Genomic DNA, 17707 nt, shown 5'->3' with positions numbered 1-17707 from the left:
GCAGGAGGTTGTATCAAGACTATTAATTACAAACAGTAGGGGGTAATAAATAGCAAAAGATAGAAAAAAGAAACACAAAATCACCCGGAAGCAAACGGGGAAAAAGAGGAACTACCAACTAAGGAAGCTGCCGAAAACCGGGCAGAATAAAAAGCTAAACTCCACGAACAAAAAGACACTGCTGAAAACCAAGCAGGTAAGATGCAAAACAGAAAAACACTCACGCTGCCGGAGAAATCAACGGACAGGGAGATGGCAGGATTAGCAATCTAATGTTCTAGGATAGCAAGCCTGGAATCGAGGAGCACTACAGCGACGAGGCCGATAAGGCAAGTCTGGCAACAATCTGGCACCAACGGGTGTCTGCTAGAGGCTTAAGAGAAGGTGCCAGATGAGCTGCAGGTGCGTCAATTAGGACCCCAGGAGGTGAGGAGGATGAGCTGCAACGAAAAAAACAGAAGGGGGCAGCAGAGCAGCAAGCTAATCCTGACACATGGGTTGGTTTACAAAATGCAAAATATCAAAGTGACCCCCGTATCTTTTGATTTTCCATATGCGGCCCTCACTGGGAAAAGTTTGGACATGACTCCTCACGCGCATGCAACGCTGTTGTTCTACGAAGCACAGAGTTTCGATGTTTTGGAGTTGTTCTAAGCACAGAGTGAACTCTTCCTGCCTGTTTGGAGGCGAGAGACCAGGAAAACCGACACACATGCACATATATCGAGAGCGCAAAAATTATCCATTGCGTTTTCATTTATCGTGGGATGAATTAATTTATTTATTATCGCATGACATTTTTTTCCTGAGCAAGAAATCTTGTCACATTCTAATCTTGCAAGATCTCGTGACACCCCAAAGGTTATTGTTATTGTGGCTGATGAAGGGTTTTTTCCCTCCGTCGCCAAGCATCTGGTACAACTAGCATGCGATATGTCTTGTTTAAAAGTGAGGTCAGGATAAGTTCCGACAGCCCGTGAACGTCACAGGCAGGAGAAAAAAGGAGCGCTTGATTTGCTCACCCGTACAGTACGGTTAATCTCGCTTCATTGGGGCGTTTTTTTGAAATTACCAGTTATCGGAGCTATTTTGAATGTTATGGGATTTATCGGTACGACGTCATAATTCCCTCATATCAGCCCGATTATTATCGGTCCGATAATTAACGCGCACCCGTACATTTTCAACATTTTAGTTTTGAATAAGTGTGTGCGGCATATTAGAGGATCGTGCTTCTCTGCATTTAGATTGTTAGCTTGCTTCATTTTGAGGGTACATTGACAAGGCGGAGGAGGAGTGAGCGCCTCAATGCAGCAGTATAAGCCAGGCTTTATTAGAGTGCTTTTTTTTATGGGCATCCCAATTGCTCCATAGGCTCCAGCATACCCCCGCGACCCTTGTGAGGGTAAGCGGCATAGAAAATGAATGGATGGGTCTCAATTGCTCATATTTATTTGCTATTCATGGGTGGTCTTAGAACGTAACACCAAATCAATAAAGGGATCTACTGTAGTTCCAGCCTGTAGCCCCGTCTTTACTGAACAATGGTGGCACACTGGTTTCATCTCATCCACTTGTCCATCTTGAATCATGTACATATTTCTCCGGGAAGGCACGTACCTTACCCAATGTTTTGAATGGAAAAATCTGATCAGTCAACGAATACACGTACCCTTGCACCCTGAATACACACATTTCATTCACAAAACAACATTTCTGGGAGTTGACGGGGAGTTTATTTCGCCATTGTTTTAGTATTTAAACTACACAATTAGAGTCAACATGACTTTTAACGATGAGAAAAATAATAAAAAAATGTGTAGTCACAGTGTTTTTATATCCTCCTTCTAAAATCATTAAAACGTTCCCTTTTGACTGCAGTGAGATAAAAATGTAATTGTAGCACACACCTAGACAACAAATATCTTATGCACATATTTTTCCACGCCGCTATTTGCCGCTAGGATGTTATTAAAACCAGCCCGACTGCCAGATTCATGACCTCTATTCTGAACAAAGACAGATGAGGTTCTGCCAGCCATGTGGGATGGAATTAGTTCTGCTGTGTTACAAAAAGTGCAACATTGCCTCTATGAGGTGCAAAGCAGTACTGTCGGTCGAGTGTGAAATGTTTTTGGTGAAGGATTCTTCCTGTGTGCCACAGCTGACGCTGAGGCAAATTTTGATTCCAGGTAAATTGAAAATTCATTCATTTATTATTATAAATAAGTTACTGTTGGATCTACAGTAACCCTTGGCCACTTCACGCTTCCAATTTTGATTTATTATTAGTCAAAACAAATGCATGTTTAAGCAAATGTTTTATGCCTAAATGAAGCATTTTCAAGCATGGAAATGCCTAGCGTAAATTCCGGTGTATAAGCCGCTACTTGTTTTTTTAGACTCTGAACCCTGCGTCTTGTACAGCAGTGCGGCTAATTCATGGCTAATCTCGTGACAGCTCCTTTACTTCACAGCTATACTAATTGTTTAAATACTGTGGCGCTCGCGAGTCAGTGAGGAAACGATTGCTTTTTTTTTGGCAGGAGCCAATCACTCCGAACTTGTCAGTATATATTGACATCCGTATAACAACATAACAGTCTGAGTCACAGTCATCTTTGAAAGAACACTTTACTAACGGCACTAAATTTATCACACAGCAAATTAATACTCAAAATTTGTATATGCAAATATACAAACATTTCCCAATATGACTTTAAAATAAGAAAAACCCCACAAAGTTTTCCCATAAGGCATTGCATCTGAGCAACGCATTCATTGGGGTGCTGCAAGGACGTCAGCTTCCCTATTTTTGCTTTAGGCTCCGGGTCCACTGGCTAGTGGCCCTATAAGCCAGTACACAGCTTCTATAAGAACAAATATGTGTTTTCCTCTAAATTTAGTGGATGTGACTTATACACCGGAATTTACGGTAAATGAAGTAAAATACTAATATAAGGCATTCAGAAGACACATTCAAAGACGTGATGATATGTAGTATTGTACACTGTATTGTTACTGTCATGTTGGGTGAGACACAAAAATCACCAGACTTGATCGGCAGAACAAGAGACTTTTATTGCAAGTTTCAATGATCTCACAACAGGCACAATAATCCCTTACACGGGCCAGTGCCAGGCTAAAACTCAAATCTGATCCCCAAACTTCACTTCCTGTCCATGCCCCCACTCAGCTCCCCTAGCACCAGAACACATTTACAGCAACACACACGAGTATGAGTCTTATTCACACTATGTCTTATTTTCTCTAATTATGTCTACTATATTGGGTAATAGGTGTGTAAAGGTGACTATGGGGTGTTATTCCATGTCTAGAGGGCTCTAATAATGTTAAAAATGTATTTAGAAGGTCATAAACAGAACGTCTATGCTTTAACTCAGTGTTTTTCAACCACTGTAAGGGATTGCCTGGTGTGCCGTGGGAAAGTATCCATTTCATCTAATTATTATCCGCAAATAATGTGCCGTTGTCGGGTGTCTGTGCTGTCCAGTAGTGATCATCAGAGTAACCATGTAATACACTTCCATATCAGGAGGTGGCAGCAGGTAGCCAATTGCGTTGTACAGGCAAAATAATCAATGCATGGATGCGTCAGATAGTGGTGACAGTGGCATTGTGGCTAGCGAAACAGTGACGGACAAGTTTTTGAAAAGGAAAGATGCTAACTCCGAACTGCACCCTGGAAAAAATTCGGACCCAGATGAAGGCCCAAGTATGAGTGGAGGTCAAAAGAAAGCAAAGACGGATAGCTGAAGCAAAATCTCTTACACGAGGCAATACTAGCCGTCTTTCATTTGGAGTAACTTTTCACTTTGCAAGGAACCGACTACAAACTACCGACTACAAACAGATATACAATTATGGTCGAGCTCGGTGTTTGGGAAAAGTGCCAGCGTCTGTTCTTCATAAGATGTGATAAAAAAATTAGGCTTCATCATGGAAATGCAGCAAGGTTTTCAAAACTCCAGGTAAATAATTTGAAATATCACTTCCTGTTGAGGGAACAGAAGTGTACTGTCCTCATGATATCAGAGTTCTACACTATTTTGGTCTGTTGAGCTTGTGTAACAGTGCGCCATAGACACTTTGGTACTACCTCGTTTTTAATGCCACGGTTTGTGTTATTTTGGGTACAGTAAGGGAACAAAATGCAAAAGATAAAACTGCTTAACCTTTGTGTAAACAGATATGATTTTTAAAATAAGTAAACCTGCACATTTCTAGCATGTAATTCTCCATTATTACAGTAATCCCTCGTTTATGGCGGTTAACTGGTTCCAGACCCGACAGTGATAAGTGAAATTCTGCCAAATCGGATTACTTCTTTGTAAATGGCATATTTTGATATGTAAAGCATAGAACACCTGTTTACGACCTGCTAAATACGGTTTTCAATATCATTAGGGCCCTCTAGACATAAAATACCAATAGTCGCCTGTACACTCCTATTACCCAATATGGTAGACATAATAAAAGAAAATAAGAAATCAAAGACATAAATAAGACTCATACTCGTGTGTGTTGCTGTAAATGTGTTCCGGTGCTAGGGGAGCTGAGTGGGGGTTGGACAGGAAGTTGAGTTTTCAACAGTAGTTAGGGATTATTGTGCCTGTTGTGAGATCATTCAAACCTGCAATAAAATGTTGTTCCGCCCATCAAGTCTGGTGCTTGTGTGTCTCACTCAACATTACAGTAACATTACTGACACCTAGTCATGACAGATAGAAGGCTAGACAAATAATTCACAAAAGAACTGAATTCAACAGACTACAGTAGATGAGCAGCCTTTCACAGTAGTGGAAGACACCGGACTCACCTGACTGCTCACTCACCTTGGATCCCCCCTACATGCTTCGTGATATCGGTATCAGTGTGCAGCATAAAACCCTGATTGGAGCATCCCATTTTTTGACATGAAGTTGTATGACAGCCCCATCAGCACTGTAGTCCAATAATAGCGACTTACACCCCCCTCCGCTTGGTCTCCTAAGTCCAGTTCTGGTCAGGTTTTTGTGGTGAAATAGTTCCACTTAGTTGCTGGGGACAACTAGGTAAAGAGTTTGGCTTCTCAAGACAATATGTGTTGAAAAGATTAAAACATTTGTATCACAAAAATGCCTTCTCAAAAAAAGCACAGGCGACAGTGCGCAGGAATATGGCGGGAGACAGATATACAACGGTAAGCGTTTTGTGAGGTCTTATTTTTTTGAGAAGGCATTTTTGTGACGCAAATGTATTACTCAAGTGGCTGTTATTGGACTACAATGCCGATGGGGATGTCATACAACTTCAAGTCAAAACATCCGAACTATCCCTTTAAGTATTAGTAATGCAATAATACAGTAATATAGTGTAGCTATTACAACTGGTGACTACACGTAGGTGACTTAGGTGACTGCTCAACTAAGACAAGAAAAAAATCTGCCCAGATAAGGAAGAACAAAAAAACGTAAGTGGGTTGCTCTGTTCCTCACTGCAGCAGCATGCTGTATACATTCACATACTTTCACTGACATAGATCGAAAGGACAAAACCCTGCACACGATAATATGCTGTCATGTCAGCATAGATAAGTAGACAAATAACAAAATAAAGATGTTCTTACCTTTGAAATTGCGATCATCTTCAGCAAGCAACAACAAAAAGATGATAAAGACAAAGTCAGTTCAACCTGATCAGCTCATAACACAACTATTCAATCTGCTGATTTAGGCCACGTGCTGCTGGAGATAATCATGTCAATGCATGCAAGGTACACTTGTGGTACCACAACTATCAAGTTGCGTCACAGTCGTCCCTCGTTTATGGCGGTTAATTGGTTCCAAACGCGACCGCGATAAGTGAATTTCCGCAAAGTAGGATTCCTTCATTATACAGTAAATGGAATATTTTCATAGTTAGACCATAGAAAACCTGTTTAAGACCTTCTAAATAGGCTTTTTAACATTATTAGAGCCCTCTACACATAAAATAATACTCCGATAGTCACTTTTAACCTTGTATTATCCAATATACTTGTAGTTGACACGATAATAGAAATGTCCATCCATCCATCCATCTTCTACCGCTTATCCGAGATCGGGTCGCGGGGGCAACAGCCTAAGCAAGGAGACCTGACCAAATATCTTATTTATCAAATATCTTACCTGACCTGACCAGATGCCCAAGCCACCTCGTCTGGCTCCTCTCAATGCGGAGGAGTAGCGGTTCTACTGCGAGTCTCTCCCAGATGACAGTGCTTCTCACCTTATCTCTGACGGAGAGCCCAGCCACCCTACAGAGAAAACTCATTTCGGCCGCTTGTACCCGCGATCTTGTCCTTTCGGTCATTACCCAAAGCTCATGACCATAGGTGAGGGTAGGAACGTAGATCAACCGGTAAATTGAGAGCTTTGTCTTTTGGCTTAGCTCTCTCTTCACCACAACAGACCGATGTAGAGTCCGCATCACTGCAGACGCCGCACCAATTTGTTGTCGATCTCACGTTCCATCCTTCCCTCACTCGTGAACAAGACCCCAAGGTACCTAAACTCCTCCACTTGGGGCAGGATCTCATCCCCGACCCGGAGATGGCATTCCACCGTTTTCCGGGCGAGAGCCATGGACTCGGACTTGGAGGTGCTGATTCTCATCCCGGCCGCTTCACACTCGGCTGCAAACCGATCCAGTGAAAGTTGAAGTTCACGGCTTGATGAAGCCAGCAGGACCACATCATCTGCAAAAAGCAGAGACTCAATCCTGCAGCCACCAAACCGGAACCCCTCAACGCCCTGGCTGCGCCTAGAAATTCTGTCCATAAAAATAATGAACAGAATTGGTGAGAAAGGGCAGCCCTGGCGAAGTCCAACCCTCACTGGAAACGGGTCCGACTTACTGCCGGCAATGCGAACCAAACTCTGACACCGGTCATACAGGGAACGAACAGCCTGAATTAGCTACCCCATACTCCCGGAGTACTCCCCACAGAATTCCTCGAGGAACACGGTCGAATGCCTTCTCCAAGTCCACAAAACACATGTAGACTGGTTGGGCAAACTCCCATGCACCTTCAAAGACCCTGTTGAGAGTGTAGAGCTGGTCCACAGTTCCACGACCAGGACGAAAACCACACTGCTCCTCCTGAATCCGAGATTCAACTATCCGGCGGATAGTTGGAACACACCCTCTGGTCCCCCTTCTTAAAAAGCAGGACCACCACCCCGGTCTGCCAATCCAGAGGTACTGTCCCCGATGCTGCAGAGTCGTGTCAACCAAGACATGCCCACAGCATCCATGGCCTTAAGGAACTCCGGGCGGATCTCATCCACCCCTGGGGCCCTGCCACCGAGGAGCTTTTTGACAACCTCAGCAACCTTAGCCCCGGAGATAGGAGAGCCCACCGTGGAGTCCCAAGGCTCTGCTTCCTCATCGGAAGACGTGTCGGTGGGATTGAGGAGGTCTTCAAAGTATTCTTTCTACCGATCCACAACATCCCGAGTCGAGGTCAGCAGCACACCATCCCCACCATACACGGTGTTGACTGTGCACTGCTTCACCCTCCTGAGACGCTGAATGGTGGTCCAGAATCTCTTCAAAACCGTCCGGAAGTCGTTCTCCATGGCTTCTCCAAACTCCTCCCATGTCCGAGTTTTTGCCCCAGCGACTACCAGAACCGCAGATCCCTTGGCCTGCCGATACCTGTCAGCTGCTTCCGAAGTCCCATGAGCCAAAAAGGCCGATAGGAGTCCTTCATCTTGACGGCATCCCTCACCACTGGTGTCCACCAACGGGTTCTGGGATTACCGCCACGACAGGCACCGACCACCTTACGGCCACAGCTCCGATCAGCTGCCTTGACAATAGAGGCACGGAACATGGCCCATTCAGACTCAATGTTCGCCATGTCCCTCGGAACATGGTCGAAGCTCTCCCGGAGGTGGGAGTTGAAACTCCTTCTGACAGGGGACTCTGCCAGTCGTTCCCAGCAGACCCTCAGAATACGTTTAGGCCTGCCAGGTCTGACCAGCATGCTCCCCCACCATCAGAGCCAACTTACCACCAGGTGGTGATCAGTTGACAGCTCCGCCCCTCTCTTCACCCGTGTGTCCAAAACATATGGCCGCAAGTCCAATGATACGACCACAAAGTCAATCATGGAAGTGCGGCCTAGGGTGTCCTGGTGCCAAGTCTACATGTGGACACCCTTATGCTTGAACATTGTGTTTCTTATCAACAATCTGTGACGAGCACAGGAGTCCAATAACAAAGCACCGCTCGGGTTCAGATCAGGGTGGTCGTTCCTCCCAATCACGCCTCTCCAGATCTCACTGTCGCTGCCAACATGAGCGTTGAAGTCCCCCAGCAGAACAAGGGAATCGCCTAAGGGAGCACTCTCCAGTACTTCCTCTACTCCAAAAAGGGTGGGTATTCTGAACTGCTGTTTGGCGCATAAGCACAAAGAACAGTCAGGACCCATCCCCCCACTTGAAGACGGAGGGCAACTACCCTCTCGTTCACCGGGTTAAACTCCAACATGCAGGTCACAAGCCGGGGCGCAACAAGAATTGCCACCCCTGCCCGTTGCCTCTCACTGTTGGCAATGCCAGAGTGGAACAAGGTCCAACACCTCTCAAGAGGACTGGTTCCAGAGCCCTTGCTGTGCGTTGAGGTGAGTCCGACTATATCTAGCCGGAACTTCTCAACCTTATGCACCAGCTCAGGCTCTTTCCCTACCAGAGAGGTGACATTCCATGTCCCTAGAGATAATTTCTGTAGCTGAGGATCGGACCGCCAAGGTCCCCGCCTTGGGCTGCCACCCAGCTCACTCTGCACCCGACCCCTTTGGCCCCTCCCATGAGTGGTGAGCTAATTGGAGGGGGGACCCATGTCGTCTCTTCGGGCTGTGCCCATGGGCGTAGGCCCGGCCACCAGACGCTCGCCATCGTGCCCCTCCTCCAGGCCTGGCTCCAGAGGGGGGCCCAGGTGACCCGCATCCGGGCAAGGGAAAATGTGGTCCAATGTTTGTCATCATAGAGGTCTATTGAGCTACTCTTTGTCTGGTCCCTCACCTAGGACCTGTTTGTCGTGGGTGACCCTACCAGGGGCATAAAAACCCCTGACAACTTAGCTCCCAGGATCATCGGGACACGCAAATTCCTCCACCACGATAAGGTGGTAGCTCAGGGAGGAGAATAGAAATGTCTTGGACATAAATAAGACATTACATAGAATTACACGTTAGCATGGACAGGATACATGATGGCTATTGTCTCAGCAATGTAACGTTCCTGATACCCAGTGCCAAGTGTTAGTAGAATATGACTGCAATGGTGCAGTGAACATTCACACAGGAGCTACTGTCAGCCATAACTCACACCAGTCACTGGCACTCTCCATACTGCTAACCCTACAGTAGCAAGCTGATGTCACGCACCTCACTTCCAAGGCCCCGCCTCTTAAAGGCCCACACAACGTCACAGATATTACACTACATATGCTATAGCATCTTCTAAATGCTTTATATTTCTATTTTCCTTAATTTACCAATTTATGTGATTGAAAATGTTTATTTTGGGCCAAGAATACATAACATTTGCTTATATATGTACAGTATATGTTTTGACTGATAATAGGCCATATTCAGCCATGAAACAGTGATCATTTATTAATCAATGAATTCTTGAAAAACCACGATAGATTGAGGGCGATGTTGGAACCACAATGTAGCGGTGGACGACTGTATTATAAACAAGGAGTACATTGACCATGAATGCCATGAATACATATTACATACATACAATAGATCACCCTTGTTTCTTCTGTTTCTTATTCATTTTAATGACTGTAAAGGTACATTCTGTCTGTCTGGACAAATATACTGATGACAAGAAAAATAGGTCATAAGAGTTTCATTTCAAAGCTGATATCTAGCCATTTACATAACTTTCTTGATAATAACAAAAATCACTTCAAGGAAAATTGCACTTCTTTTGGAATTCTGCCCATCATCCACAATCCTGTTGTAAGACATGAACAGTATCTTTTCTGTTCTGTTATGTTCTGTGTTGTTGCTCTGCTGCCGCCTGTCTGTCATTGCGGTACACCACTCTCCTTTTTTGTCAGTGGCGTTGCTATCTTCTTTTGTTGAACTTTTTGCCTCTTGCATTTTTCCCTCTGTGAGGACACTTTTTGTTAATAAACATTTAGATTTTTGGTAGCAGATCTCGTCTCTGCATCGTGGCTCACGCCGTTCCGTAACTAAAGATAGAAAAAAACAGCTAAAAAGAGGAAGCTAAGAATGCAGGTAATGGGACAGAGCCATCCCATCGATAATGCCTTCTGAAAAAAACTCCAAAAAGTACCAGCAGTACACATTTACATAATGTAACCTGCATATTAACTAGGGATGTTCCGATAAGGGTTTTATGCTGCCGATTCCAGTACCTATCATCCAGGACTGAAATCGGCCGATACAGTGCTATTGGCCAGGGGTGCCGTATAAAGGGGAAAAGTTAGGACAATTACAAGGTCCCTTGACTTAATTACTAATAAAATTAGTAATAAATTAATGGTGGGGGGTTTAGTCAAACATTTAGACAAAAACATAAAAACACGACTTTGGCGAACCCAATGTCTACCAACGCCGAGAAGGTCTGTTCTCGTTCGACGAAATCAATTATTTTTCGGGTTATTAGCTTAGCCGTCTGACTGTCACACACATACGTGTGAGTGTTAGCCACATGGCTGCGTTAGCTGCCGTCTGACTGATGATCACACCGTGAGTCTCCAAACCTGACAATACTTGCAATACAAGCTTTTTAATGTGCTACCCCCACAAGATAGTTACCAACAGGCTGTCATTATTGGCTGGACAGTGTTCGTCTTTGTGTTGTTACCGCTTGTAGTCGCCTGTCACTCACGGAGTACCATTGCAAAATGGTACAGAATAAATTATGTTTTTATTTTATTTACATTTCAGGTTGTATTTTATTTTGCTGTACAGCAAGTATTTATTGTGTGCTGGGAACACAAGATCAGTGTGTTCGGGATTCTGACTTTGCCACTGCTCGCACGCGAAGTGCTACTCTAACCGCTGGTTGTTTACATTAGGGCCCAATTAGGGACATTAGGGATCAATAAATTAACATTACGCTCAAGAGAGTTTCTTAAAAGAAAGTCATATATTCTAAATCACACCACGAATTGATCTATAACCATGGCAAATGATTAGTCCCACCTAAAAGTATTTTATACAGCCATTTTTTACAATTTTATATTTTATTGGATCGATCTTTTATTGGATTAGGGACCAGGGGTTTGTTCCAAAAGCCAAACAATATTGTTGGTCATGCTGTGTAACAAAAAAGTAAATTCAGCAATACTTTAGTTGCATTATTTTTAATGCTTTGAAGAGCTATTTTCATAATCATATTCAATTACACAAATTCATATTTGTAACAAAAACTTACTAAAAAAAAAAAGGATCGGTACTGGCAAGACAAGAAGATCGGATTGATTCGGAAGCCAAAAAATGTGGATCGGGACATCCCTAATATAAAATCATAAAACCTTTTTGGAGGTGTTTTAACTGATTCAATTTCAGCCATTTTTCAAAATTCATCCCCTTCAGTACCGGCCATTTTAGATGATTTTGACAGATTTTTCAAGGCACACAGAATATTGTGTTCTATGGCTACAGTACATAAACATGCAACCCACCAGAAGAAAGATTAGACTCTCGTCTTTCATCATAAAAAAACGCTCGTTTCTGCCTTTCTTCGTTCTTTAGTAATCAGCAGTAGAACGTAGGTAAGTTTCAAGAAAATATCAGTTCCCAACAAAAAAAAGGGAGAAAAAACAGCTTTTTTTCAAGCATAACTTTCACTTTGACACATTTTTTAAACTTTTGTGACAGCTCAAATATTTAAACAACTGCACCACAACATAAACAACACAAAAAATTGTTGTTTTACTTGAAAATAACAATTTATTTACAAATATAACACGATGAACTATCTACAATTTTCACATTTGGAACTAAACTGGGCTGCAAGGTGGCCGAGTGGTTAGCATGTTGGCCACACAGTCAGATCGGGAAGACCTGGGTTCAAATCGCAACTTGAGCATTTCTGTGTAGAGTTTGCATGTTCTCCCCGTGCGTGCGTGAGTTTTCTCCGGTTTCCTCCCACATTCCAAAAGCATGCATGTTAGGTTAATTGGCGACTCTAAATTGTCCATAGGTATGAATGTGAGTGTGAATGGTTGTTTGTCTATATGTGCCCTGTGATTGGCTGGCGACCAGTCCAGGGTGTACCCCACCTCTTGCGGGGATAGGCTCCAGCATGCCCCCGTGACCCTAGTGAGGATAAGCGGCATAGAAAATGAATGGGACTAAACAGTTTGTGAGCAAGGGTGCGTGCGTGTGCATGCGCTAAAATTTCCCTACAATGCAACCTTCTGTACGCAACATTCCTCCACAAGCTCTCACTCACTTCCTCCTTGCTGTCGAGCATCCATGCCGACACTTATAAAGACACTTCTAAAATGCACTTCTGTCGTTTTTATGGCTTAAAACAGCTTGAAAAGTCTGCCTCTCACGCAAAACAACGTAAAAGACGTATAAATACATCTTGAGGAGCGAGCGTTCGGGTTTTAAAACAACGTACAAACGCGTCTTTGGTATTGAATGAGTTAATAGCGGCCTTTGCAGGCGGCATTGGTGTGTCCCAATATGTGCAGTGGAGATGAATTAAGTATCTGTCTATCTAATTACCTGTCTCTCTCGTTGTTATATCTTTAGAACATACAGAAAAGAGAAAGACGTGTGTTCATGTCTTACATAAGGATTGTGGTTGTTGGGCAAAATTCTAAAAAAGTGCAGTTTTCCTGTCAGTTCTTACATCAATAGCTATTGCATTGTACTGCCAAAAAATGAAGCTCTCAAGAGCTATTTTTGTTGTGATCAATATATATGTCCAACGAAATGTATTTTTAGTCGTCCTAGGCATTAAAATGAGCAAGAAACTGGAGAAACAGGGGTGGTCTAATCATATAATAATCATAACATATATATAAAATAAAATCTTTTGTGGTGTAGAGCTTTATCGAAGAATAGGTGAAGTTGAGAGTGACTCACATTGGCACACAGGTTTGGGCGTGTCCCACTTGCCCAACTTATTGCACTGTGTTGTGTTTCGGCCCATCAGGATGAAGCCAGGAAGGCAGCTATAGCGCAGCACAGTACCCTCCACCGGGGGCCCCATGGGCCAAGAAGACACTTGACCATTTTCCAATGATGTCCACATCCGAGGACATAACAACACTGAAAGACAAAATCAGGTAGGTCAGTACAACTGAGCCCCTTAGTAAGTTTCCATCAGTGTGATTTTTAATCTAGCCACTTGGAGGCAGCAGAGTAAAATATTTCAAAACTGAAACCCTTACACCAACCCTCTGCTCTAATAGAAGGATTGTACTGAGTGGAAGTAGCTCAGAAGTAGAGCAGGTTGTCCAAAAAACAGAGGGCGGCTTGAATCCCGCTTCCCCCATCCATGGGCAAGACACTTCAACCTCCTTGCCTGCAGTGCAGCGCACACCGGTATAAGTGTCAATGAATGTTTAGTGTGTACATGTAAATAATGTTCCATGGTGGCCAGAAATTGGCAGCCTTGTTTCTGACAGTCAAGGGTAGTCGAGGCTACAAATGTAGATTACCAACAGTGAGTGACTGTGGAGTGAATCGAAAATGGGTTCACTGTAAAGAGCTTGGGGTTTCTTTTCAATCCAATCCATTCATATTATTTAGTCTATCAGTGAAAACAGATAGAAAGACAGTACTTCAGTATTTACATAATATTACAGTAAATAATATAAACTCCAAATAGTTTAAACATTTCAAGAATGTACCATTATTTCCAGACAATAAAGCGCACCTGAATATACAGTAAGCCGCACCCACTAAATTTAAAGAGAATTTTTTTTCCAAACAGTGCATGTAACATGGCTAGTTAAACAGTACTCTACCAGAAAAGTCATTCATCACTCTCCTCCTCCTGGGAACTAAACCACTAACGTTGTTTTCTTCAGTGTCTTCAGCCTTAGTGAAGTGAAAGCCTTCGTCATACACGCTCTCTTTTGTTGTCGCTCTTGGTGTCAAGGCAAATTAGCCATTTAGCTTCAGCTATTTCTCTTCAGCCTTTCGAAACCCGTTGTGATAGTGGATGGTTGGCAGTCCGAGCAGTCCAAACAGAAGTTGTAGTAATTCTGCACTTGATCAAACTTACTTAAGATGTGTCAGAGATAGCTGTGTAAGACTTGTCCTGATGCCTTCCAACGGTACTGACATGCCAAGGAGATGTCACCTGAGATGTTTTCCACACAGCACAGTAGAGGGGGCACCATCATGATCCTTCAGTGGAACAATGGAGCTTCAGGTTGTGCGATTTTTGGCATTCCATTCAATCGCTGCATTTTGGGTTTTTTTGCTTGTGGAGAATGTAGTTCTGGTGACCATGGAGTAAGATCACCCTGCACCCAATGTACAACCTACAATCCTTTTTACAAACACTGCTGCCCTAAAGCGGCGTTGCTTTGTCAGGATTTGTTAACTTGTATGTTAAGTTTTCCTCGTCTCTTGTCTCCAAAAAGACAGAAGAGAGTTCACTCTGTGCATTGGTTTCAGCATCTTGGCGCTTTCATTCCATAGATCAACAGCATGAACGGAGTGAGCCCTTTTGTCAGTCATACAGTCTCTTTGTCTCAGTGGGGAGAGGCGGGGCCGCTAGCATACACACAAAGTCCAGAAGAGTGTAATGAAAGCAGAATTAGCAGATTGCAATATATAATGTAACGTTGATGCATTTTGCATACAGTCCTAGTCTCTATGTGGTGTCCGGACTTGATGCAACATTAATTTAAGTTTGTACGAGTCTCCTCCCCAGTGGTGTTGTCGGTATTTACTTTATTTAAATTTAATTGTTAAACTGCCCCCCTCTCACCACACATGGCAACATTGGGTTTTCCCACTACTATTACCTCCTTAAAATGTTGTCCTTTCCCACTAGAATCAGCAAAACACGTCATTTCCAGACTATTTCCAGACCATAGGACAGCATATTAGAAGCATGCTTGTTTTAAAAGAAAATAATGGTTTTACAAAAAGAAAATATTTGTTTTAAAAGTATAAATATAAGCACCACTCTGACAGCTTGGTGGGAATTTTAAAAAATAACTAGATCCTCCCTCACTCCACGGGTACTTGTGCCCAGGCGTCTCTGCGGAGCTATTTCCCCTGGGTGGGAGGGTAGGTTGTGGGAGGGCGGTTTTAAACTTTTATTTTTATTTTATTTTTATTATTTATTTTGTATTAAGTTATTACTTATTTTATTGTATTTTATCTATTTATTTGTGTATGGTATGTGTGACGTGTGGGGACTGCGTGCTATCTTCCAGCTCTTGTGGCTGTTCCCCCGGTGACTGGCAGCTTTTAGGCGCAGTTTGTTTCTCTGGGGGCCATGCCGGCCTGGAGGGCTCTATCCTTCATGGGGCCTGCGTGGTGGGATACCCGGGGTGCGCGTGGGTCGGGGGTCTCGGATGTGCAGTTTGGGCTTGGGATGGGGGGTGTGGTTCTGCCGTGGGTGGATCCCTGGCGTGGGGCTGGCAGGCGGTCCCCCCAACTTGCTGGTGTCTGGCTAGTCTCAGTTTTCTGGCTGGTGGCTGTCTGCCCGCCTCCGGGGTGTCTCCCTCAGAGTCATCCGGTGGATGCGCGGGGGGTGGTGTGACGGCAGGCCTGCGGCGTGCCAGGGGGCAGGGCTGGCGGGGGTGTGTGCTTTGGTGTCAGGCGGGGGAGTCGCTCCTCTCTTTGGCCCTGTCGTGTGGTGCTTGCTGGTCCTTGGCACTTCTGGATTGCATGCCTCGTGGGTGTGGCTGTACTCCGCTGTATGTGGGGCCCGGTTCTCTTGTAGTCGCTATGGTGTGGCTCCCTGGCCAGCCGTGTTTGTGTGTGTGTGTGTGTCGCATGGATGCAGTTCCTGCTGTTCTGGTGGTGGTCGGGTCTGCCTTGGGGTGTGTGGCTGGTCCATAGTGTTTGGCAGTTTGGGGGTGGCATTGTGGACGCTGCCTCTGGTGGGGCTCCGGTGTTAGGTGTGCTGAGGGTACCGTCCCTGGGGGGTTGGGCGGGCCGGACTGGGCGATCTGGCGGGCCTGGGAGGGCCTGTGGTATGTCCTGCGGCCCATAGCTTGCCCGAGCCTGTGCTGCGGTGAGTGGTCTGTCGGTCATGTGTCCTCAGTCCTCCCCGCTCGGTTTGGGTGGTGTTGAGGGGTGGGCATGTGGGGCCCTCGTAATTCCTGTTCCGCTGCACCAGTTCACATACATATAGGACTACGGTCGGGCGTAGCGGGGGAGTGGAGTTGCCTTGCGGAGGATCCTTTTCCCCTGGCATGCCTCTGACTGTCGCCTCTCAATTTTAATCGCACAATAGACACTTAGGATTTGGGGGGACTGGGCAGGTGAGGGGCCCACCATACTTCAGCTGTCCCCTAATTTTAATTGCATCGTTAGCTGTCATTCACATACAGTACATCCCTATCATATACATTCACACACACACACACACACACACACCCCTCAGGGACACAGAAACCAGCCCTTCAGAGGTGTCCTCTTTTCTTAATTAATATTTTTTATTGCATAATAGACACAATCCCATCTTATCACATACACGGGTGGAGCGGGCTGGATTGGGGTACTTCCTGCCTATTCCACAGCGCCTGTCCGCCGGGGTAGGGGATGTGGCTGTGGACTTGTCCGCTGGTCTTCGCGGTGGGATGGCTCGCCCAGGGTGGCCTGGCTTGTGGGGTGTTTTTGTCTGGTTCGCTTGCCCTTGCCTGGGGTGGCCCTTTGGGGCCAGTTGATGCCAGGGCTTGCGGGAGGGGGCTTGCGGTGCTTCCCTTGGACTGACCTGGGCCGTGGGCACTTCTGCGCGCTTGGGGGGGATTCGTCAGTCTCCGGTGACCATGCTACTGGTGGCCTGCATACCACCGTGGTGGCTGCTGGGGGGCCAGGCTGTCTGGTGGGGTGGGGCTTGGTCCTGCTCGTGGGTCCCGTGGGCCTGGATGACGGGTGGAGGGTGGGGAGCGTGTCCTCTGGGGCCGGGTCTGCCAGTGGGGTGGTGCTCTGCTAGGCGCTTTGGCGCATTGGGTGTCGCCGCTGGTCTTTGTGCTTTGCTGGCCGCTGTCTGCGTCTTGGGGGTGCAGTACCCACTCTCCGGGGAATTGCTACCCCGTGGGTGTCGGCTGGCGCTGTGTGGTGGGTTGCCCCGCTTGCCCACCTGCTTGCTCATTTGCGGGCTTTCCTCCTCGCCTGCTACTCTGTCTGCCTTGCTGGTCCTGCCATTGGGATGGGGAGGGGCCTGGGGTTTCCTTGCTCCCTAGTGGTCCGCGTTCTCTGCGGCTCGGGATCTGGGTTGTGGATCTGGGGCCCCTGGGTCTCCTACTCCGCTGCACCGTGGGTCCCCAGCGGGGGATGTCTTGCAACGAGGCTGCCGGGTATCAGGCAGTCGACCATGGTGTGTGTGTGTGTGTGTGTGTGTGTGTGTGTGTGTGTGTGTGCACGCGTGTGGGCTGGTCTTTGTGCTGCCTGCCTCTGTGGGCCCGGTGGCTTTCTGGCCGTGGGGGCTCGGCCTGGCTGTGTGGGGCAGAGCTTGCT

General features: G+C 45.7%; 1 protein-coding gene across 3 annotated transcripts in view; it reads right to left on the bottom strand.

Annotated features, from left to right (window-relative positions):
* The window catches only part of gabbr1b (gamma-aminobutyric acid (GABA) B receptor, 1b), a 250353-nt gene that overhangs the window by 169059 nt on the left and 63587 nt on the right, over positions 1–17707 (bottom strand). For 2 of the 3 annotated variants that reach the window (XM_054763968.1, XM_054763970.1), the window contains 2 exons: positions 13139–13324; positions 5630–5647 (listed from right to left, as the gene is read on the bottom strand). In XM_054763968.1, coding sequence (XP_054619943.1) covers positions 5630–5647; positions 13139–13324 — 204 coding nt within the window. The remainder of the gene's footprint in view (positions 1–5629; positions 5648–13138; positions 13325–17707) is intronic. The other variant, XM_054763969.1, reaches the window with a different exon arrangement.

This window comes from Dunckerocampus dactyliophorus, chromosome 20 (assembly GCF_027744805.1).
Source record: "Dunckerocampus dactyliophorus isolate RoL2022-P2 chromosome 20, RoL_Ddac_1.1, whole genome shotgun sequence".
In the NCBI taxonomy this organism is placed as follows: domain Eukaryota; kingdom Metazoa; phylum Chordata; class Actinopteri; order Syngnathiformes; family Syngnathidae; genus Dunckerocampus; species Dunckerocampus dactyliophorus.
Note: the sequence above shows the minus strand (reverse complement) of the source record. Positions and strands in the feature narration are given on the sequence as shown.